The 26,440-nt window shown below is 33.1% G+C and overlaps 1 protein-coding gene across 1 annotated transcript in view; it reads right to left on the bottom strand.

Annotated features, from left to right (window-relative positions):
- Window positions 1-26,440, bottom strand: part of LRP1B (LDL receptor related protein 1B) — a 1,722,250-nt gene that overhangs the window by 692,299 nt on the left and 1,003,511 nt on the right. The window contains exons 8-11 of the mRNA XM_054699700.1: window positions 25,331-25,553; window positions 21,362-21,533; window positions 19,053-19,196; window positions 12,785-13,021 (exon numbers count right to left, since the gene is read on the bottom strand). Coding sequence (XP_054555675.1) covers window positions 12,785-13,021; window positions 19,053-19,196; window positions 21,362-21,533; window positions 25,331-25,553 — 776 coding nt within the window. The remainder of the gene's footprint in view (window positions 1-12,784; window positions 13,022-19,052; window positions 19,197-21,361; window positions 21,534-25,330; window positions 25,554-26,440) is intronic.

Here is a 26,440-nt window from a genome sequence, read left to right on the forward strand (position 1 = left end):
TACCTGAAACTTATATAGTCTAATACAATGTTACTTCAATAAAAGTAAAACAAAAAGATGAGAATTTCTCAGGTTCATTAACACTCATTTTAGGGACAGAGATCAAAGTGGTAAATCCAGAGCCAGTAAAGTTATTACCATCCTGTGGAAGCAGATTTACATTAACCAAAGAAAAAAAACACAGATGTGTATTATAATATTTCTCATAGTTATCAAATTATCACCACACATTAAATATGCCAATGTCATCACAGTACATTATTCAAGATATCTGAATATTGCATGCCACATAGTTATAACTATTTGTGTTTTATATCAGAAAACCTCAGAGCCAAAATGCCTACATTGATGGAACTTTGATTCTTTCCATTCCAAAGGAGTACAAAGGTGAACATAAAAATTAATGTATACAAAGAAAAGAATTATGGGTATTGTATTTAAGACAGGTCAGAGGGTGTCAACATTTCTTTTTCTTTTCTTTTCCTTTTTCTTTTGGAGTAGGGGCAAAAGTTATGAGGATACTTGATATAGTTTCCTAATCTACATGATTCTAGAATAAATCTAGTCTAGGATAAAGAAATTACCATATGCTAGTTTGCTCTCATAAATCAGGGAAATTAACATAATTTCCTATAAAAATAAAATATCTTGAAGAGTTTGCTATATTTTCTCTTTCTGTGAAAATCTGTGTTTCTAAGGTAATTTCAGCTTATTATTTCTAAGATACTGCCTGTTCTTTTCATTGGTGTGTTTCCAGCACTCAGGGCATTGCCTGTATATAACACGACCTCAGAAATATTGGCTATCTGAATGATATATAAATTAATGACTCAGCCATATCTCATGCATAATTCCAACTTCTCCTTTCATGATATGGAGACCTTCCACAATTATTTGACACCAACTTCCTTCATAAGCCCTGTGATCAAAGCATCAGTATTAGGTTATATTACTTTTAACCAACTGATGTGCTGGTCTGGGGAAAAAAAAATGATTTTGGTGTCTAAAAGAAAGTGATTACTTTCATGCTTCATTTCTCTTTAGTCTATAATAATTTTTATAATAAGACACCCCATATTTGGTCATTGTGGGTGAAATGACATATATAAGGTATCTACCAACAAGAAGATTTAATAAGTGTTAGCAATGTTTGCTAATTTCCTTATTCCTATAAGCACAATTTACTTTCCTATGTCTGTGCCATTTTTCCTTCCTAATATCTTTATTTTCTTGCATTTTTTTCATTTTGCAATTCTAATTCTATCACCTCATTGTAAGTTCAAAATAACATTCTTCCTGCTACTCAAATTGGCTCTTATTTTTCCTTGTATAATTCATCTGCCCTCTAATCTCCCTTAGTACTCTAGCTGTATCTCAACCCTGACACTTACCACTTACTGGCCTGTTAACTTTACTGAAGTGTAGACATGTTGTCTTTCCCATTTGTTTCTACAAAATATGAGAGCAGGAGAGAAGCAGAATTTGTTCTGAAACCCCTAATAGCGATCAGTAGTAAAGGCTTAGTAAATATTTGTGAAATGAAAAAATCAATGAATGAATGTGAGCACCATAAATTGAGGCAAAGGAAAGAATTAACAAAGAATTGAGGATATGTAGCTAGTTTATCCGTTCCTGAATACCAGTAATGAATACTCTTCCATTATTTCAATATGATTATCATTCTAATATTTTCATATAGTGCAAAATTCCTAGAAGAAAAAATAAATCCTTACTTGAACCATTAGATACCTCAAATAAAGTCAAATATTTGGAGCTATCTAAAATATTGTATTTACTATTACATCAAAAAATCTAACAGATCAGACAGAAAATCACACATATGTTCATACCTAGGTTTTCAGATTGAAAGATATCAATTAATGAGGTTAATGATATGTCACACCTCACAGTTTGACATATGCAATCATTATTCTCAGGAACTTTAAGAACATGATATATAGATTTTTTTATTTCAATAAATACACTGAATGATAACAATATTATTAATTAAAAAAAGAACTATGCTCTGTGAAAGGTAAAATAATAAATAACATAGTATCCTTTCTTACCATCCTAATGTTGAAGGAGCTATGGGATTTGAAATCTCAGAAAGCAAAAATCAAATTGTAAGCAAAAATCAAGTACATTCAATAAAGAATACTTTATATGTTACTAATACAGGGTAGCAACTCTTAATCAAATAGTAAGTAAATCCTGAGACTGAACAGGTGGAAATCAATATCATTATTACGGCACATGATTTACTAATCCAAGAACATAATTAAGTGTTGTTAAATTATAAATAGTTGTCTTTTTTTAATAATTAAGTTGCTTGCTCATAGTTTGAAATGATAGATATATCTTTCTAGATCACTTTTTTTTTTTTTTTTCCAAAACACTTGCAGCCTTTTAATAGCCACATATTATCTCCCTGGATTATACATCCCAGGATTCCTGGCAGAGAGATGAAATACCTACTAAACAAGTGGCATCTTCTCCATCTACTTAAAGAGACAAAATAACCTGAAATTCACAGTGATTCCAGAGTAAAATTCTTGCAGGAATTACTTACTTTAGAAATGATATCCTGATATACGAAATAGTGGGAAATATAAAATGAGAGTTGGGGATATTAATTACAAATTCTGTTGAAAACTATCCATTAGATCTTGGGTAAATGGCATTCCCTCTGGGTTCATTTAATTTCCTATATAAAATTAGATAAATATGTATAAAAAACATGTATTTTTAAGTACCTACCAAGTACTATGTGTCTTACAGCATGATGACTCCTAATTCTCAGAGCAACTGAAAAAAATTATTATTCCCTTCTTGCAGATGCAAGAGATGAAATTTTGGAGAGGGTTATATAATCTTCAGCTAGTAAGCTTTGGAGCAAAATTCAAATTTTAGACACTGATTCCTGCATCTGCTCATTTAATTTATGTGCTTTGTTTCCATGATTATTTAGAACAGTTGCATTTCCAACTTTCTTAACCAAATGAGTTATAATTATCCCCAAAGATAATTTATAAACAGTATAACTAGGGGTAGTATCATGGACAGTCACAACATGGTATTTGGGATTTCTGCAAATGGACAAAAAGATTCCCACCTCAGCATAGCTTGCAACCAGTTGAGTTACAACAGAAACATCCTTAACTCCTGTAAGAAGCAGAGCCCTAATCTGTGGGAAAAAAAACACAATGACTCCTATAGTCACAGGTTAGCGTCAAGATAAAGAATAATATATTTTAAATGGCTGGCACATTCTAGAAGCATAGTAAATTATATGGTTACATAAAAATAATGCCAGTTGAATCATTTAAATTGTTTTACATATCATTTTAAATATTAAAACCATGGAATTTATTAGGTGATTATTTTAGCATGGAGATATGCTATATAATGGCAAATGTATATAATACATATATGTGTATATATATATTGTGAAGGAATAGAAATTATAAAAACTTAATAAAATTACAGAATTGAAGAGCACTGCATAGTTATCTGAGATTGATACTTTCAAAACTTTTTATTCTCTACTTAATATTCACAATGTTTGATTCAGTATTTTGCTTTGAATTTTTAAAAGAGAAATATGAGCAAAATATGCTAAATTGATTTATTTTCTTTTTGCCCCATATCGACCTTATAATTCTCAACTTAGTTTCAAAGTGAAATATCATAAAGGGTTTAACAAAATAAGTATGTGTAGTTCACAAAAAAAAAAAAAAAAAAAAAGAGTCCTGAAGCTACTTCAATAGCTGCTTAAATTATGACAGAATAATTGGATGTTTGTGAAGATACGAGGAAAAGATAGTCATACAACTGACCCACAATAAGAAAATAGCTCTATTTAGAAACTCCTACCCCTGTAAATATAAAGGGAATAAAACCTCATAGGTAAAAATTTTAGGGAAGAGCTTTAGCAGGCAAAAAACAAAAACAAATAGTAAAATTAAAATAAAATAACACCCATCTGAATATTTAGGCCTTATTTTTTAACTTCACATCTTTGAATAAGTCAAATATTAATGTGAGATATGTGCCCTTAATTCACTAGTCCAATTAGAAACCTTTTATTTATATACCCAAGGCTTCATTTCTTTACTTTGTAAAAGTTATTTTATTTTTAGTTCTTGCTTTTGTGAGATATTAATGCATTCCATGTTGTATATATTTTTAAATGGACAAATGAGTAAAATAGTTCACATGGCCCTTCCAGGATGTAATCACTATGGACAGTCATATATTAATCATATGAAAATTTTTCAACTATCTTACCTAAGTAGGATATCCTGCCTGAAAAAAAAAAAAGAATTCTCTATTTTTTTTATCAGCTTGATTTGAGCTTTTGTTTGTATCTGTATATATAGTTCTAGCTCATGTATGGAAACTGTTATTTGTTATTATTCACATTGAAAGTCATCATACCAAAAATAAAAAAGGGCATTATACCTCTTTTGATAGAAATTTATGTTGTTTCCATTTTTCCAATTTATATTGTTTCCACTTTGTAACAAAGTGTCTCAACATTACTTTTGTACTATGTGTGTGTGTGTTTTTTCTGTGAGCGTTTATGTTGTATATTTAATAGTTTCCGGGTTTTATGTCTTTAAGAAGTTTACCACATCCAAATGCCATTTATAAAACAAATTTTTATGATCCTTAGTTTTAGATGTTTGTACTCTTTAAGTTTTATTTTTGTCCAATTTTTATTTTTTATGTTTTTATTTGTTTTTAAGATTTATTTATTTATTTATACAAGCACTGGGTACAGTTAGAAGCGGGAGGGTGAGAGACTTCACCAGAGCCAGAGCGGAGAGCAGAACAGGCAGACTGATGAAATACACTGCTGAGGGGAGCAGCGGGCGGCTGGAGAGGTCTACGTGCCATGTGGGACCCTCGCCAGCAGCCGGGGATCGAACCTGCACTGCAGAGGGGGCGGGCAGCCACGCAGCCCAGCGCTCAACCACTGTGCCACCAGGGGAGGCCCTATTTTTCATGTTTTTAAAGATTTATTTATTCAAGCACTGGGTAAAGTCAAAAGCGCGGGAGGGTGAGAGAATTCACCAGAGCCAGAGAGAGGAACAGAACAGGCAGGCTGACTGACGAAGTACACTGCTGAGGGGAGCAGTGGGCGCTGCAGGAGAGGTCTGCACACCATGTGGGACCCTCGTCGGGAGCCGGGGGATCAAACCTGTGCTGCAGAGGCTGCTGACAGCTTTGCAGCACAGTGCTCAAATGCTGTGCCGCCAGGGGAGGCCCTTTTTGTCCAATTTTTAAAGTAAAATTTTAACTTCTAAACTTTTTCACCTAAATCAATGGACATATTCTATCCAAAATTTATATATGCCTTTGAAGAGGTGATTAATATGAAGGGCGGCAGACAACTGGACCATTGTTCTTAGTTCATTTACTTATTAAATTGCAGTAAAGAGGCCTCTATAAGGGGAGGAACACTGAGGAGTGAGAAGGGAGAAGGCATATAGTGGACTATTAGTTGAGCTTTGGTGGTGGGTGTGTGGGGGATGACATACATTTGAAAAGAAGTGAATCTGTAATGACAAAACTCATACAGTATTGTAAACCAATGTTACCCCAATAAAGATAATCTAATTTTAAAAATTGAAAGAGTGCCCTAGAGACTTTTTATCATCATTTTTAGGGACACAGTGTTTTCTTTTTCAATTTATATTTTAAATTTATACCTACGGCATTTTAGGCTATGATTGCTCATGCTCCAGTCATCTGGTTAAGTATTCTTGCTGGAAATTCTCATTATTGATTACTGATGGCACACTTCAAATTTCCAATGCTACTATAAATTTATTTTGTTAAAAGTATTTTACAGTGACTTCTTAAGGGCAAAGTCTGAATGAAATGTTTACTTTGTTTTATATTTAGATTTTGCTTCACTGGTAATCTGACAGATGCATTCAATTGGAATGCAAACTCTTTAAGAACAATAATCTTATATTTTCATATGAACACCTTGCCTGCTTTCTGAAAGATCTTTGGAATTAAATAATGTCTTATGTAGGTAAATTAATCTAAAACCTAGCAGTAAATAAGGATCAGATTTGAAGAAAATCCTTAATTGTATCTTACCGCAACATCTTTTAACAAAAGATTTTATTTCTAATAATGTAATGCATTAACCAAATTTTCCTTTTGTAAAATGTAGACTCCCATTATGATTTTTTGTTAAAAATAATACAGAAAAACTTTTGAAAATAGAAAACACATCTTTTAGCATAAAATATAATTTTTTTCTATGCAATCTATGTATGTTTAAAAATACATAGGGGATTCGCACACGCATAAGTAGTATTCTATTATTTTTCAAAATTAATTATATAAAGGGTGAGAAAGCATTTTAAAAATGTATTCCAATATTGTTCTTGGAAGTCCCATCTGCATTAAAATGTTATAGACATTCACAGTTGAGCAGCACTTAAAACCAGAAAGTCACAAAAGAATATTAAAACATATAACAACAAGAGAAATATAAATAATCTACAAGATCACAACTTTTCTTGAGTCTAAATAAAAGTTGAGATTTCAGGACACCAAGATGAAAAGAAACCCAAAGAATGGCAGGCCTTTTCCAGAAAAAAAAGAGGATACCTGAAGTGTTACACATTTGACAGACCATTGGGGAAAGAGGCAACTGCTATGAAAGTAGACTTTAAAAAAGTTACAGCGGTAAAGAATTCTTAAAATTGAATTCAGTTTAAAGCAAGAGTTTGAAATCTTTCAGGAAATTATGACACCAAAGATTTCTTTCACTGAATTCGCAGAATATTGAAAACGTAGCAGGAACTCGAGAGAGACCCCTACATGTCTCACAGACATGAAGCCCCACCTTATCTCTCAGACTCTTCTCTCATACAAAGGAAATTTTTGAACCATTGGGGATAGGGAAGGATTCTTTCCCACTTCCAGGAGCAAGGCAAAGATAAAAAAGAAAAAAAGAAAAAAAAATCATCAGCTTAGAAAAGGGGCAGAAATATTCTCTTCCCCAAAGATAGCTGAGTTGCAAAGATAAGAACTGTTGAAGAATAGCTAAACGCCAGTCATGTTGCTCTGAGGAGACACAGGAAACACCTCAGTTCCCATCACAAACTTTACTTCCAACAGCCAACACTAGTCTATTGCTCGGAGAACAGTAACACTCTATTACACTAGTGGAAAACAAAGGTACAAATACCTTGAGGAAGAGTAGAAACTAAGCTGGTGGAGACACAAAAAGACTTCTGGAACCCAGAATCCTGGAATAATAACAAAGCAATAATAATGAAAACACAGGTATTTGCTACCTCATGGTGTGGGGCAGAAAAATTATCTCTTGCCCAAGACCACAGATATAGAGCAAATTTTGGCTACCAAATGGAGAGAGGCAGAGAAAGGCCACATAGGTCCCAAAATGGAAACTAGGCCCACAGCATGGAGATCACCCTTGTAGCTACCATGATCTCCCACTCAGAAAGAGATCACAGGTCACAGATCTACACTAAAGGAAGGGCAAGCGTATGAAATGAGGCAATCAAACAGAAACTACTGAGAGCTGGCAGTGAGCTAGTCCAGACCCCACCCTGAGTACTGAGTACAAGGTAGCATCAATCTATTTCTGGAAGAACTGGAAAGCACTGTTCTATCAAAGATAACTAACTAAAAAAAAAAAAAAAAAAAAAATTCAGCCTCAGAATAATTACTAAATAGATTGACCAAACTCTCCACAATACTTTGAGAGGAGAAACATTATCTAGGCATAGCTCTTCTTGATTTAATTTCAAAGGTTCTTCTACATAACCTATTTGATATACAGTAAATGATTATGAGAGAAACAGAAAGAAGCTGCATAAATGTCCATCAAGAGATGATTGGATCAGGGTCTCCCCTGGTGGCACAGGCAGTTAAGCATCGCACTGTGAAGCTGTCCTCAGCCTCTGCAGCGCTGGTTTGATCCCAGCCATCCGGCGAGGGTCCACAGACCTCTCCTGTCTCGCCTGCTGCTCCCCTCAGCAGTGTATTTCAGTCAATCTGCCTGTTCTGTTCCCCACTCTGTCTCTGGTGAATCCTCTCGCCTTCCTGCGCATCTGGTCTGTACCATGGTTCTTGTACAAAATAAAATAATAAATCTTTAAAAAATAAAAGAGATGATTGTATCAAGAAGATATGATATATACATACCGTGGGATATTATACAGCCACAAGAAAGGGTGGAATGCAGTCATTTTCAACAAAATGGGTGAAATTTAAGAGTATTATGTGCAGGAAAGTGTGTCAGACTTATAAAAATAAAATAAATACTGTACATTTACATAGGAGACCATTTGCTAAGGTAAAACACTTGGATTGAAAAAAAAAAAAAACAACAACAGTGGACAACAATAAACATCCTGAGGGCTTTGTGATTAAGAGGAAGGGGGAGGGGAAGGGACAAGGGGGCACAGAGATGGTGGTGGGGGAAAATCTTAAAGATACTTATAAAAATAATAATTAAAAATATATAACTGGTAAGGACACACAACAAAATAAAACATGCAAGAAAATCTGCTGACTAGAATTCTTATTAATATGACAATGATATATGTAATAATACTTCAATTACCAAAAATTTTCATACCCTCTCCTTTGAACTTACCAGAAATTTAATATTTATAAAATAACAAACTTCTTTATAGAAATATCTAGATCTTAACATTAAATGCATGTTTGTATATGTGTGGGAGGTATAATGTCTGCGTATAGTCATAAAGTTGAGTTTAAGCCTATGTTTGCAGAAGCAAATGAGAATGATGCCTTCCCCATGTTTACTAAAACCTGTTAGCCACCCTACTCAATTTTATAATTTCTAGATTTGGTGTATTTAAAACCCATATTTTGATCTTCTTATATCCATGTCAACTATTCAGATATATTGGCTTAAAAATCATTTTTCAACAATCTCATCTACCTCATGAAAACATTACAAATTACTTATAAACTAAACATGAAATCTAACTTATGATTTCACAACTCAAACCTCCAGTGAATACTGGTAAAACATCTTATTGAGATTATATAGGAGTTATTATATGCAAACCTTGCTTCTGGATTGGGACGGTATCTACTAGATATTGTTGCATTCACTTGCAAATCTCACCTTAACAGTTTTGATTAGGAAATATCCCATTACTGAAAAACACATTCATTATTTCCTTTCTTGCTTTATGAAAAAGTTCAGTTAAACTCAGAAAAACATGACTGATATTCACCTGTAATTTAATAGCAGAAAGGTTTGTTCTTAATGTCAAGTGTTTTGCAAGGCATTATCATTGCTTAAAGTTTCTGGGGACTTTCTGACATAACTCTTGTAATGATATCTCAATGCCTGTTTCATTTTTGTAAAATTAAATCTTTACGAGACATTGGATATTCCTAGAGTGTTAAAATAGGAAAATCATTGAAATATAAAAACAAATGGTGATTCCTAGTTGCATGAAATATCAATCATACTCTAAGGTTGGTGTCATTTGGAAACCAATCACAGCTTATAATCTGTTCTAAGTATCTGGCCTAATTATGGGTGAGAGGTTTAGAGATATTTCAGAATTGTGAAGTGAGTCTTAAGCTAGTGGTGCTGTGTGTGATCTACTCTTAAGCTATGTTATGTTCTTTATAACGTGTCATTTTCTTATTCATTTATCTGCTTATTTATTATCTGCCTCTCACTATTTGAATATACATTAAGTATGAAGCTTTGTTAATTTATATAATCTAAAATAGCACCCAGACCACAGAACTCACTCACTGAACATTGACCAAAAAAGTGAATAAATCAAATAAACAACTGAAAGTAATGGAGAGTATCAATATTGTAAAAATTTTGGCAGAAATCTGGAGAACAAAAAGGATACAAATGGATTTTTTTTTTTACTTATGGAAGTCTGTCATTAAATCACTAGTATATCTTCATTTAAGTAATAGTGATATTCAGATATTTGTCAGTAATTATTGGTATATATATTTTTTTGTGTGTGTATACATATATATACACATCTCAACTAGACTATTTCTCACTTAACAACTCCTTCCTCATTAATTTAACTACCATTTTAGTCCATTAGATTCCATAAAGACAATAAGATATACAATATTTAGTGATTTTCAATAAAATTTTGGGAGAAAAAAATTCGAAGAAGGAATGATAAAACACTGCTTTTTTATCTTTCATAAAAAGAGAGCCTGAGGTTACACAGAAGATGTCCTAGATATTTATGTTTATTTACAAATGCAAAATCTTACAGTCTTATACATCAAATAATACACATTTATCTAAGACTCAGAATTTCTACTGAGTTCACAAAATCATTTGTCAAATGAAAGCATTGACTTGAGGGTTTGAGTTTGGGTCAATCTAGCTATATGTGTGAATACAAACAAAACTTATTTTTTTTCTGATTCCAGAATCCTAAGTTGTCATTTTTCAAATGTTATTGTATTTTGACATGATAATCTCCTATCATAACGTCTATTCTTTTTGTCCTGACTGGTAAGAAAGAAAGAAAGATAAACTAATAAGACATTAAACTGTCCCTTGTATAGGGATATCAAAATTCCAAATACATTTCAGGTATGAAAATCTTACAAAATGTTCTCATAACTTTCATATTGCATAATAACTCCAGGTATGCCTGGCAGACCAGTAGATATTAGACTCGATCACTGATAAAGAACCATCAGTGGCACAGATAATATACTGTTATCAAAGCTGGTATTATAAACTGGAATATTCAGTGCAGCACAGAAACTGACACTTTTTTAAAAAGAAACTAAGAATCCTCTATATTATATTTCATTCTCTCTTGAAAATGTCGAGGTCAAAATGAAAGCAATCTAAATGCACCTATTTAAGAAGAATATGCAAAATCGTTGTCCTGAAATTGTCAAGCCCTATCATTTGATGACACATTACAGAGAAAAGTAGACAGATAACCTCTGTAATACCCAATTAAAAGAATCTTTAATTAGATACTCCTTGGGAATGTGCAATGATGGGTTTATATTTCCTTAATAAGTAAACTATAAAAAGACAAAAACAGGGATTTTTTTCATTTTCACATTTTATCATTCATGAAAAGGGTACTTTTAACATTGAGGGTTTGATTTAAAGCAAAGCTGAGTTGAGTGATCAATCTTATGGTTCTCACATTCCCTCTAAAAAATAGGGGAGACTGCCATTCATTACCACTCATGCTGTAAATAATTTTAGTCTGTCTCTTTTTTTTTTTTATTTTCTCTACTTTCTTTGATCCATTCTGTACTTCACCACCAGCTTGGGTCTCCTAAAACATCATTTCATTCAAAATCATTTCCTGTCACTTATTCATCAAGGATTTTATACAAAACCCTTCACCTCACATTCAAGTTATTTCATTTCACCTCTTTTCACATTCCATATCTCCTCTGTCACTATAGACTGCAAACAAAACCTCCAGCAGGACTCCACTTAACGTTCATTTTATCCCCGTTCTGGCACCCATGATTTCTTGTTTTTGCTTTTGTTTCCATGGGATCTTTGGCTGTGGAAATATTCTCCTTTCCCATTTGACATTGCTCCTCTAAGATCAGCGCAAATACCACCTCAAACATAATCATACATTTCTATGGACACATTGGAACTTATCAGCTGCACGCTTTAACATCTTTGCTTACATGATCTGCAAAGGAAGATTACGAACAATATGAAAACATTAACTATTTCCTAAACTTCCCTTTATCTCCTATGATAGCTAACAATACACCCATCATATAAAATGCATACAATTAATATACCCTACATTATGTGTTTTTAAAAATCCAAGCTAGCAGACTTCATATAAGAGGAAACTGAGATAATTATTAATTTACCAGCCTACAGGGGACTAGCAGTCAAAGATCAAGTTTCCTTAATTATTCAATATTTTTTTCTATTTATATCAAAGTTGCATTATTTTGTTACATTATTTATTGGTTCTAAGTCAAATTCAGTACATTTATGATTGTTTCTAGGTCATGAGTCGGTACATTTATGAAATGTACCAATTTTAATGAAATATACCATATATGCTTGAATATATATATAAATTACATAGATGTATCTATAAGTAAAAATAGATATAGACAAAATTTTTCTGAATTTAGATTTGGACTTTTAGTGGTGAATTTAATGTACATACAAATGTTAATTCTCCACGACTAACATCTGAAGCTTATATATTTTATAATGAAATGTTACTCAAGTAATAAAAAGGAGGGGAAATATTGATACTTTAAGGGCCACTCTAGAGAACTCCAATTTGAAGATTTATAAAGAAAGAAACAATATGTGGGAATTGACAATGGGGACTTTGATATTCTAACACAAGTTGAGTGACATAACCAATATTTTAGTGAGATCTGAATATTGCAAAAGTGTCTAATATCCTGTTATATCTTAAGTTCTGCTATACAACACTGTAAACATACAATTGTAACTCCTTTTCCACGGAGATGGAAAAAACATTCAATTTAATTCCTAAAATATTTGAATTGTAGTAACCATTTGCAAGTTCAGTAATGAAGGTATTAATGAACTAGCATATAAAAGCTTGGAGAAATAAAGTTATTGAAGATAATTACATTAACAAATAGTTTTAAATCAACAATAACTTCAGTTCTGGTTAAAATTAGCTTCACATATATTGTATTCAGCTTTGAAAATGCTTTATCTCCGGGCAGTTTAATGTCAATGTGACACATTGTCACTTACCATCTTTCAGGATGGTTTCTCGCTCTGTGCCATCTATCTTCTGCCGGCCAATTAGGAAACTGGTGGTGTCAGCAAAGTAGATATAATTGGTTTCTGCATGAAAATCTAAAGCACGAGGGTTTACCAGATTTTCTATGGGGATCATGTATTCATCTGCTATCTTAGTATTCAAATCCATTCCTCTAACAATTCCTGGGCGTCCTTTTCCATAAAAGAGGAACAATTCATTCTTCGGTCCTGCAAAAGAAAGATTACAAACATAAACAACTGATGCTGCCTAATCTTCTTTACTCTGCATAATGCCACTGTTTAATTAACTGGCACAATTAGCGTTTTTTAATTCAATACCAAAAATTAAACTCTAAAATATGCCAAATGTATCTCAATGCAAGAAGACCAGCAAATTGCATTACTTTAATTAAAACAGAAATTACTTCAGTGAATGGGTTATATTTTGCTAATTATTCTTTTGTCTGTAACTGTCTATATAACAAAAACATGACAGATCATTGGATAAATTGTAACTGTAAAATGGACATTTATGAAAACATCCGCGCATTCAATTTTACAATTCATTACAATTTATCTAACACATTCTAGATACTAACTGTAGCATTCATTATGTTTGAAAATGCTAAAAAAAATCAGTACATTCAAACATCTCCCCTGCCCCCAGAATTTGTATCTACAGACTGTTAGAGGCAATTTAACACAGTATCTATCACATACTTGCATATGAATATAGTATAGCTGTATAAATGTGAATTTTTTTAAGAAATGAAAGCAAATGCCAGTTACAACATCCCTTTTTTCTTCATATCTTAATTAGAATGTTAGATATTGATGTTGTCTGCCAGTAACTCTGATGTACAACACAGCGTTTATCAAAAACTAAGTTAAACTAAGCCAAAAAAAAAAAAAAAAAAAGCCCCAAACCCTAAACAAAACAAAAAACTGTCTCTTGGATGAAAAAAGGGCAGACTCAAGGTAGTGTTTTCTTTCTGTTTTTATTTGAACAATGTTGGGTTACAGTAGAGTATATTTTGGGGGAGTAGAAGTTCACACATATGCAAATGTATTCCACACCACCATACCCACCATAAAGGTTGTTTTTTTTTCTGAAGAGGGAATTGACTCTTTCAGAATTTTAAATGAAATATATGCAAAGCTCACTAACAGCTGAGATACCCCTAATCTTAGTTTAGCATATGTAATTTTTAGAGATAATTTTTATAGGAGAGAAAACATCCTGAGTTTTACCAGTAAGACTAAGGCACAAATGACTCAGTTATATTTGAATAACCATACCATGAGATTCTTAATAAAATAACACATTATAGAAACTTTAGGGAAAATGGAAAAGAAAAAAAAAGTAATTCATCATAAAGTCAACATCCTTAATACAAAGTATTTTATCACCTTACATATTTTCTTTCTTTTGATTTTTAAAATTATTATTATTGGAACACTATTATTTGTATTTATAATAGTCACCCACATAAAAGTAAAAATAAAACAAATCCCATATACATACAACATGACTTAAGAATATTCCAGAACATTGGAAGCCAAATATGTATCCCATACCCATCCCCTTTCTATACCAGAAACACCTAATATCCTGATTATTGTGTTTATCAAATATTTTAAAGAGTTTTACCACATATACAGTATGCATTTCCCAGTAATAAATTGTTTAATTTCACATGTCTGAGTTACATGTGAATTATTAAATAAGTTAATTTTATTATTACATTGGTGTTATTTATCCATTCATCTTTTAGTCATTTTTCATTCATTTTCAATGTTCTGTAGTATTCCTTTGTGGGACCATCTAATGCATCTAGTTGTTTTCTAATGCATGTTTACTTAAATAGAAGAGGATACTGGATTTTATATCCTGATTTTATTAGGAAATCTTGGCATCGACATTATGTTTGATGTTGCTCCATTATTTTAAGCCTTATATTTTCAGTTTTATTGGCATGATAAATTATTAGATCATTCTGCAGTTGTTTGTTTTCATTATTATAAAACTAAGATAAATAAGCATTTTTAACCTCATTACATTTCCTTAGATGATAACTTAAAATATAGTTCCAGAAACAGAATTAATGGATAAAGAAACATTCCACTTCCTCACTGCCCTCATACCTTCTTTTTTAGTGCCTACCTATTTTCAAAAGTATTTTCATTAAAACAATATTCTCATGTTACTTTAATTTGAAAGTTTTTAACATTCCTAAGCATTTCACCAAATTTAAAGATAATTTTTGATTTTCATAAATAAGGGTCTTACACATGCATTGTAGTATTTTTTTTTTAATTAATGACATTTTTGTGTCATTAAGGAGTCTTTAAAACATTCTTTTCAATGATACCATAATGTTCCCTGCTGGAGTAGCAATATAATATAATCAGTTACTTTCTTATTGTTGGATATGTAAGTTGTTTCTAAATTTCTGTTATGAAACACAACAAAATTTTTCAGTCAAAAGTGGAATAATTTCTTTTTTTTTTATTATTGAGGTAATATTGTCATATATCATTGTAGTGCTTTGGAAGTATAGGTTCCCCTTCCCCCCACTCATGTATTGCCACCCAAATGCACACCCACCAATTTACCCATACTCCACCACCACAATCCCTTGTGTTCCCTTTTTTCTTTGTTCTCATTTCTCTTCCATCTCCTTCAACTCTGGATACTTCAGCTCTATACTCAGCTTTCAAGTGTTAGAATTTTAGGCTTATCTTTATCTAAACCTCAGTTTGCTCCATCTATAAAAAGTAGAATTTCTTAAAAGACAGTATCAGTTTTAGGTCTGTTGTATGTATTATCAACCTTGCTTTAATTGTATCAATTTCTAATTGTATTATCAATGCAAAAGTGCACTGGTTTAATTACAGACATTCTTGCCAATGTTTGATTGTGGTTTCAGTTGTATTTTTAATCCATGTTTTAATTGGAAATTGGTAAATATGGCACTTCATTAATGTTAGTGTCCATGCTTTTTTTAAATAAAAATATAACTATTTTTTCTATTGCTTTTAGTAATTTCTTTAGCTATTCAAAATCTATTGGAAAGTTTCTTCTTACATGTTTACTGTACAACAGAAAATTAGAAACTGAAACATACATTTCACAGACACCCATGTAGACATGGTCTGGTTTTATTTAAATACCTAAAGTCAAATGGAGTAGCTCAATTTAAAATATAGAAATGAGGCCATTCTTTGTTTCTTTTGCTAATGTTCATATAATAGAAAAACTGAATTTTTATATATCAGTCTTCTTCCTACTTGCATATGAAGAGACGATGAAGAGATGGCTTTTTTGGGCATTATGTTTGCCAATAGAGGACTAACAATCGTGAAATATTGATAGAGCTAAGTGTGGTAGAGCAAATTTCCTAATCCCTGGCTCTCAACTAAAATGATGTTTTTGAAGCTACTGTTGTCACTTATGGCCTCTTGATGTCCTATTTTCTGATTATGGCTAATCTTCCTCCTTAAAACAGTCCGGTTTAATGGTAGCTGTGAGGAATGTCTCCAAAGTACAGTCTATAAGCTGCTATTTTAGGCTTTTCAATGATTTCATATGCATCTATCTATTTGTACTCTATCTTGTCTGCTTAAAATAGCCAGAATTACTTCTGTTACTATAAATGTACCCAGATTGGCACATTACATTTTGGATGATTGAAGCTTATAGAACTCTGATCTTATATTTTTATCCCCCAACTATTTGTACACATACATGTATGAATGGTATGGTTGTATTTGCATACAAAAGACAACAATTCCCAAGTGGTAACAATACCGGTTCAAAGACTGGTTACACATACATGCATACACATACACACAACTTCTTCTGCCTTGAGGTTTCTGACCTCAAGGATCTTTCAATAATCTAGAGGATCTTTTGACCATGAAATCTGGTATCTTTACAATATAATATTCAATTCCAAAATTAAACATTAAAACAAAATACCAATGTGCACATATTTTATCACAGTTCAAACACTTGAGTTATTGATATAAAGTTATTTACACTATTTAATCTAACATTTAACTGAAAATAGTAACAAATGTAGTGTTCTTATTTCAGTCTTCAACAAGCACAAATATTAAACCAAATATGGCAGAAGGGTATTCAGAGAGAGGGGACTAACAAAAATAAAACGTAAAGACAATATATTGTGTTGGATTATAAAATCCTAAGTAGATCTTAACCAATTTTTCTTTTAAAATATAAACTTATGGGGCATCCCTGGTGGCACAAGGGGTTAAGATGCAACCTATGAAGCTATTTGCAGCCACTGCAGCACGTGTTAAATCCTCGGCCAGGGAGGTGACTCACATGATACAGCAGACCTCTCCTGTCTCACCGGCCGCTGCCCTCAGCAGTGTATTTCAGTCAGTCAGCTTGTTCTGTTCCCCGCTCTGTCTCTGGTGAATCCTCTCACCACCCCCATCTCTGGTCTGTGTCCCAGTTCTTGTATGCAGAAATAAATAAATCTTTAAAAAATGTAAACTTGTGTCACTTTGAATTAGTGTCTCTGAATTCTTTGGGTAGATACTTAGGAGTGTAATTGCTGGCTCATTTAGTAGATAATCTTTTAATATTTTGAGAAATCTCATACTGGTTTCCATGTGGGCTGGACCAGTCTATATTCCCACCAGCAGTGTACAAAGGCTCCTTCTTCTCCACATCCTCAGCAACACTTGCTGTTTACAGTATTTTTGATGTGGGCCATTCTCAGAGGTGTGAGAAGATATCCCATGGATTTACATTTCCTTGATGACAACTGGTGAACATTTTTTTTTTTCATGATCCTTTTAACCATCTGTATGTCTTCTTTGGAGATATGCCTATTTGTGCCTAGCTTCTGCCCCTATTCTTACTGAGCTATTTGTTTATTTTTTTTCCCCTATACTTGTATGTGTTCTTAGTAGGTTTTTGATATCAATCCCTTGTCAGATATATGTTGTGCAAATATTTTCTCCCATTTGTAGACTTCTTTTTGTTATAGTGATAGTGTCTTTTGCTGTGCCCTTGCACTCCTATGTTTACTGAAGTACTATTTACAATAGTCAAGTTATGAAAACAACCTAAGTGCTTAAAGATAAATAAATGATTAAGACAGTGTGGTCTATATACACAGTAAAAATCCACTCAGCTATAAAAATGAAAAAAGAGGAGCTCTTGAAATTTTGTGACAACTTGGATGTTACTGGATGGGATTACGCTAAGTGAAGTAAGTCAGAAGGAGAAAGACAAACACTGGTTGGTCTCATTTCTAAGTGGAATATAGAAAAACAAAACCAAGGGTCAGATAGGTCCCAACTAATAACAAATCCTAGATATATGACTATAGAATTGAGGCTGCCAAAGGATTAGGGAGGGGAGAACACAGTTGGGAAGGAGTACAATGGTCTATGGTCAAGGACTTTTTGGGATAAGTGTAGTGTTATAACTCACCTGGAGGATATGATTCTATATCTCAAAATCATATACAATGCCATAAACCAATCATACCTCAATAAATACAAAAGGGAATCTGGGAAAAATAAACTTAAAAAAGTGATTTATTTAAAAAATATTTATCAGTTTATTTAAATAAAACAATTAAATTATTTGAGCATATTTCAAAATTAAAACAAAGACACACCTAACTATAAGAAAGCTTTTCGATAAAACTGTTAAAGAGTTTGCTGTTAGGTAATTTCGAGGTACCTGGAAATTAGCTTCTGTAACCTGGAAATTAAATAATGACATGAATTCCACGCCCACCAGTGATGATACATAGGCAAAGCATTTGTTCATGTGGATTTTTTTGAACTATACAAACCTATTGCTAGGAACTGCATCTTTTTTCAAGTTATAGAAAATATGGCCAACCAATGATTCAAGCTCATTGAACCAAAATTTTCCTTTCTTCTTTTTTTTTTTTTTTAAAGAGTTAAAGGAAGAATCTACCAAAAAAAAAAAAAATCTTCCCTATAGTATATTTTCTGGAGGTCCATAAAGTTAGCTACTACAGTCCAATTACATTTCCCATTCTCATTGTCTCAAAAAAAAAAAAAATGTATATATGTTTTTAAAAAAAATCACCTAAATACTGATCTTGAGAAAGATAACTGGTACATAGTTGCAGGCAAATTTTACCTGATGAAATCCTATGTTATTACTGATGTTGATGATGCTAATTAATGCTACAAACTCTAAGAGGTAGCTGCTGGCAAATGTTTGATATTAACAACCTACTTTTGCATGACCTGCCATCACTTCCCAAGTTGAAGCCAGTCCTGCAGCGACAAGTACGTGTTTTGTAACTGCTGCTGAGCAGACAGATGTGTGAACATCCCCCTGGCATTCCATATGGATCCACTTCACATGCATGACTTCTGACTGTAAGAAATAAAAAAAAAAAAAAAAGACCCTGGATATTCTCCAATGATAAGTTAATTACATGTATCAGTATTTCCAAACTTTTACAGTGTAAGAACAGGGAATCTTATCAAAATTCTATAACCCCAATTGTTTAGTACCATAATCAGTTGGAAGAGATTAAGCCCCATAGAAGTAATAGGGATTTGCCAAAATCCCCCTAAGGCTACATTTTAAAACAATACTGAAGGATACAGTATTTTTATATTAATCAAAAGTGTTTTCATGTAATCAAAATATAGTAACATGATTTTTGGTATATATTTACACATGTTTATACATTTCACCTTTTTATGTATTTATATGAATATACATTTTTAAATACACACATTTAATACACACATAAAATGCAGATATATTTCTTAGAAATATAAAAAAATTATTATAAAATATTACATATTAGGTAGTTAAAGAGAAAGGATTTCCTTTTAAATATCAATCATATGGGCACATAAATCTAGAAGAACTGTGATAACTGAAGAGTGTTAACACAAGACATATTGTTCTAAATTTTTCATCCATTTCCATTTTGAGAAACTTACCACAAAATGAAGTGTGTATCTCTGTGTGTGTGGGGGGGGAGGGGGGATCAGTTACTGCAATTTTCAAAATAAAGACACTATGTTTATGTGTAAAGAATGAGGGATAGAAAGACATTGCAAGAGTGTTAGTAGTTAGAGAAAAAATATATGTATAGGATAAATACATGTGGAGAGGATGAACAAAATAAAAGACTTTCACCCTTATCCCTCATAGCCTAGAGTTGACCCAGTAGTGATACTGATCCCATTAAAAAGACAAAGCAGATCATAAGAGTCCTCTGCTTAGAGCTTCCTAAGGACCCCCCAGCTCACTAACAGTATAAGCAAAAGCTTTACAAATTGCATACAGGCCCTACTTGATTTGACCCTCCTTCATTTCTGCAACCTCATGGCCTACTTTTCTAACCCTTGCCCACTTGCTCCAGAGAAGCAAGTTTCCTTACTGTTCCTTGTTAAAGTTAAGCTTCCTCTCTTGGCCTTTGTGCCCGCTTATCCCTCTTTCTCTCATTCATATGTCTCTCTCCCTTGGTTATTTCAAGTCTTCATTCAATTTTGTCATTTCAATTGAACTTCCTATGACTTCAATATAAAAATGAAAGCAATCCCCATCCTTGACATGCCTTTGCTCTTTTATTTTTTCTCTATAGCACTTATTATATTCTAATATAATAATGATCTACTTGATTACTCCTTCATTATGCCTTCTCCACTAGAGTGTAATTTCATAAAATTAAGAACTTTTTCTTGCTTTTATTCACTGCTGTATTTCCACTTTAAATAGTTTCAGGCACATAGTAAATGGCCGATAACAATTGGAGATGGAATAAATCCTAATTTGAAACTTAAATAAGGTTATCTGAGTGATTCCAAATTTGAATTTACAGTGCACATATTTATGACAATAGATTGAATAAAGTTTACTGAATGGAATATAGGTTAATTAAATGTAAGTTAAATTTTAGAAAATTTTAAAGCAGTTTCTACTTGAAGCATAAAAAGATGATGGAGATTTTGTGTAGTAGTTTTTATGTTATATAATTAAATATGATTGAGCCTAAATTGTATTGGTGAGCAAGCATTACTAACCTACCTTGAAAGATAACTAGTTTGTGTTTTTAAAAATACTTAGGAACATTACAGTCTTCTCATTAAAATTTATTTTTTACTTAGTAGATATTAGGGAACAATTGGGATGTTTAGACAAGACATCCCAATGGCTACAATAACAACAGACACTGCGAGAAAATAAACTGATTTGAAATATTTCTCTCAAAAATCATACAAAAAAAGTTCCTGCTTTTGGTTTCCTGTGTACATGTATCATGATTGAAAGTACCTTCCTGAATCTAAATCTAGACATCATTTTAATTCTATGGTTATAGAAATGATTTACTAGGAAGTGAACAATTTGTCATTTAGACTTGTGAAGGGAGCTCTATTCCATTTTATCAAGTAGACTTTACACTTTTACTATCAAAACAGAGAGTTTATGTCTCAGCCACTTTAATACCATACAAAAGCACAAGGGCCATATTCCCATTCTATCTACCATTATGAAGGTTACCAAAAACTCTCGCATCTTACCTGTTGGTTGAGTCCTTTTTTGATAGATTCTAATCCCTCGAGCATTTTCCATTTTAATTAATGATTGAACATCAGTGCCATTAAATCGGTTTATCCTTATGATATTGAAGTTATCAGAATTGGTTGCATACAAATAGTCTTCAAACACAGTTATACCATGAAGATGTCTGACCTTTTAAAAAAGGGCAAAAATAACTATAATTTGTAATTATGTTGCTTTCAACTTGAAAGAAAAAATGGATTGATATTTACTACTATGGATAATTTTTATATTGAAAGTCACAATTTAGTATCATTCATTTTTTTCTCAAATAAGTATGTATCTCACTAACAAATTTGCTCTGAGAATAAAATATGCAGTAGTTGATAAACCAATTCCAAATGTATGAGAGGTAATTTTATTCATGTTTCATTAAGATACCATGTTCGGTAGTTAGTTTTCAAAAGCTAGTATGAACCAAACATTCAGGTATACTCAATACTGATATGAAGTTGTTACGTAGAATTTGACATATTTTATAGACTCCTTTTTCATGTAGTCATAGATATGTACAATACATAAAATCATAGCTCTGTCTGTAAAAGGAAAGATGAGTAAGCACCTTTGAAAATTTGTCTTATATATTTAAACTACCATATTCTTTTTGCCACAAGTTACATTTAAATTAATTCTTGCCCCATCAGAAAATAATATATTAGGAAATCTCTTATTTAGATTAAATGTAAACAAAAGCATTTTACTCAGAAATTTCATTATTCCTAAAGCTTACTTATAATGGAAATGTAAAACAAAGTAGTTCTCCTTCTTGGCAGAGGTCTTGGGAAGAAGGTCTGGGGGAAGAATAGATTTCTTAAAAAATGTGGAGAGCTTTCAGTAAAGCAAAGAATGTACAAAGTGTGTGGCTTTTCTCATACAAAGGCACTAGCTAGGCACATTGCCCATAGGCATTTCTTGCAGTATACTTAAAATAAAATGGTTCTGGCCCGGGGTATGATGAAGCAGTCAATTGATTTTCTGTAGAGATTGTGATGAAAAAGCACTTGTCACTATTATTTGCCATTGTATTCTACTCATAGAATATTTATTTTATTATTTATTTATTTTTTTAAAGATTTATTTATTTATGCATATAAGAGCTGGGGAAGAGGCCAGAGATGCAGGTGGTAAGAGGATTCACCAGAGACAGAGTGGGGAACAGAACAGGCAGACTGACTGAAAAACACTGCTGAGGGGAGCAGCGGGCGAGACAGGCGAGGTCTGCTGCGCCATATGGGTTGCTCCCTGGCCGGGGGGAGATCCAACTGGTGCTACAGAGGCTGCAGATTGCTTCGTAGTGCAGTGTTTAACCCCTTGAACCACCAGGGAGGCCCTATTTTATTTTTTTATATTTATTTATTTATTTATTTATTTATTTATTTATTTATTTATTTTTTGAAAAGATTTATTTATTTATTTATACAAGCACTGGGTACAGTCAGAAGCGTGGGAGGGTGAGAGAATTCACCAGAGCCAGAGCAGGGAGCAGAGCAGGCAGAAGGACCCAAGTACACTGCTGAGGGGAGCAGCGGGCGGCAGGAGAGGTTTGCGCGCCATGTGGGACCCTCCTCTGGTGGCTGGGGAGCAGCCGGGGATTGAACCAGCGCTGCAGAGGCTGTGGGCAGCTTCGCAACCCGGCGCTCAACCGCTGCGCCACTGGGGAGGCCCCCTATTTTATTTTTTAAAGATGCATTTATGCATACAAGAACTGGAGCAGAGGCTAGAGGTGCAGGGGTGAGAGGATTCACACCAGAGGCAGAGTGGGGAACGGAGTAGGCAGATTGATTGAAATACACTGCTGAGGGGAGCAGCGGGCAAGACAAGAGAGGTCTGTTGTGCCTTATGGGTCACCTCCCTGGCCAGGGATCAAACTCATGCTGGAGAGGTTGTGGATAGCTTCATAGTGTTGTGTCCTAACCCCTTGAGCCACCAGGGAGGCGCCCGTCTAGTGTCTAGTGTATTTTAGTACAGATATGTCATTAACAGAGTTTGCAAAAATATGTATGCTTTGACTATTTTTTTTTATAGGACAAAATAACAAAATGTTCTATGTTAAGCAGGAAATCTTGTCAGTTCTGTACTTAAAGCAAATGCACTTGACTTGTCATCTGAGCACACATGACTCATCATTACTCTTTGTTGGTACTTGCTTATGAGATGTGACTAAAAAGATTAACTTTTAATGTTGTTTTAGAACCATTTTTCATTTCCAATATATAAATGAAATACAGGAATCAACTGGTGGGTGCATTTTATGTCATGTCCAAATAATCTTTTTCTATATTAGTGGAAAGTCCCACTAAATTTGTGTGTATGTGAGTGTGAGAATCTGGGCATGCCTATTTTAACTGACATCATTGTCTAAATAGCAACATAGTCACTAAATAAACGTAGGATCCAATTTTTCCTTGGGTAATAAATTTTTCCTATAAAAATAACAAACACCTGAACTATTCTCTTGTCATTATTGTCTTGCTCAAACTTTGGGTCCATATACCTGGGAGGACATGGTTCCTTTCTACAAAACTGTCAATCCTCATTCCAGGAGAGAAAGCACATCTAATACAGAACAATTGGTCAGAGTAGAAAACATGTTCACACAATAAAGATTAAATTGCATTCATTGCCTCCATGCCTTCCCTTCAGAAGCATGTTTCCACAAAGTAAGTACAAGCTGCCTGTTCTGCTAACTATACCCAGAGAGGTGGGAGGAGCTTGGAGTGGTGAGTAGAACATTCTGCGTACAACCCAAATACTTCAAAAAAATTTATCTATTTGGATTACTTAGTGCCAGACTAAGCATATGCTTAGGGAACTAGCAAAACACAGGCAATATGTATGACAAAAAAAAAAAAATAGATAAATACTTCAGACTTAAAACTTTTTAAAGTAGTCACCAGGAAAATCATTTGAATTCCTAATTCCTGTTTCAAAGATAAATTATTTAAGTATATATAGGCTACTGTTCCAATGACTAGGATTTCTAGAAGTCATAACTTCAAGAATACGACAAAAACATCAGTTTGTAGGCTATTGAAGGTGAAAAATAAGGGGCCGGACCTCACTGCTAATTTTGGAAACAGATTTTTTAAACCACCCTGATTGGTACATTTGTTTATCTGCCAAGAATGGGGAAATAAATCCATTCTAAGGAGCTGATAAGAAAGAAAAAAGTGACTTTAAGAGATAATTACAGTATATTTTTGGCTTGCATTGCCAAAAAAGTGGAGATTCATGTATTTTGGCTCCATACACTAAGAATTTCACATAAAATTATTGTGCACAGTGAAATAAAATTGAATTTTGAAAAGTGAATAAGTGAATAAGACTTATTTCCACATCGATATCGTCTTTAAGTGTTTACTGGGTGTTATTTGGAAAAACAACAAAATCCCTGTAATTTGCAAGGACAAAACTCAAAAAAATTTTGACCTTGGTGTCTTTAACCTTAGGAAGTACTTGAATACATTAGAAGGCAAACTTTAATGCAACATACTAAAGTAATAAAGTTACCTTTGTGAGCAGCATTTGCTTTTGTTAGCAAAGTATCTTCAGTGCCACATGGGCAAAATGCTAGTTCAGTTCCTTATGAATGGACTACATAAATTAGTTTTTAGCAAGTAGGTCATAACATCTGTCCTATTCTAATACGTTCTTTTCTTTCAGTGTAGCATTTTAGCTTTTATTTGCTTATTTTCATTGGTTTTGTTTTGAGTGCTTTGCTTTCAATAGAGGGATGAGAGGCTTCTCCACTATTATGGAATGCTTTGTGAAAAGAACATTTCCCACATAGGCAATACATTGCAATTTTTATGACTCATTGCAGCTTGACTTCATAAGAAATTTCTGTACTGCAAATCTGGGTCTTCTTTCTAATATGATACCATACATTTTGTTACTGTGGCTGTATATTCCAACAAAATCACACTTACTTGTCTGCCTTGAATGATAGTGTGTCTGTTTTTTCCTTGATAGTCCACTACTTCCACATAGTCCAAGTAAAGATCTACCCAGTAAACCAATTTGTTGACTAAGTCTAGTGCCAGTGCAGCTGGCTGCTCTGTCTTTGAATCAATTATCCTTGTTCTGTTCATCCCATCCATGTCACATCGCTCCACTTTGGCCACATTCCCATAGTCAGTAAAGAAAAGTTTTCTGTTGAAAGAAAACCAAATGTTAAAGTAGAGGGGGAAATAAAAGCATATTCAATAGAACCATCTGTAAAAAACAGAACTTTTCCTTCTAATTTATTTCAGTGGTTACATCTGTTGCTTCCCATAACCATTTCCATATAATATCACTCATAAACAGAAAAATCTGCTAATGAATATTGCAGGGCATAAGGGAGGAGGTTAACCAACAACTGTAAAATTTCCCCATAACAAATGATAATGGTGAGGTTATTTTTGTATAAGGGGAAATGTTTCTTTAAGCCGCACAGAGCTGACACACATACAACCTGGGAGAAATGTGTAGTCTCTGTTTAGTATAAGCTCCAGAACTGAGCCAAATCACCAGGTCAGGGCATGTGAGCTATCAGGCTTTATCTTCAACTTGATTTTCAAAATTTTTGGTAATGTCTGTCCCTACAAAAGCTATTATTTGGTGCTCAATGGTGCTAGGAGTAGTGGAGAATAGCAAACCTGGAATGGAATTAAACAGATGGAAAAGCAAATATGCTGTCTGTAGCAATGGAAATAAAATGTGAGTAATTCCCCTGAATACAATCCCAAATTCTCCCAAATATTCCCAAGTCACAAAATTTCATAAAGTAAATGCAGGTCACTTCTGCATATTTTCCTTTCTAGAATTTGAAGAAAAGGTTAAAAAGCAACGTTAACCATGGAGACAATAAATCCTACCATATACTAACAGTGTCTGTCAATTCTTCTAACAGTTCAGTGTTTAATATTTGATTAGTATTCACTATGTTTAGTAAACACAAATCAATTTCAATTAACCTGACAAGATTTAACAAGATTTAACGAGATTACTCACTCATGAGACTAAATTACATTTACAAATAGAAGACCATCTTGCCC

Source organism: Talpa occidentalis, unplaced genomic scaffold (assembly GCF_014898055.3).
Source record: "Talpa occidentalis isolate TD23 unplaced genomic scaffold, MPIMG_talOcc4v2.1 talOcc4.3, whole genome shotgun sequence".
Lineage (NCBI taxonomy): Eukaryota > Metazoa > Chordata > Mammalia > Eulipotyphla > Talpidae > Talpa > Talpa occidentalis.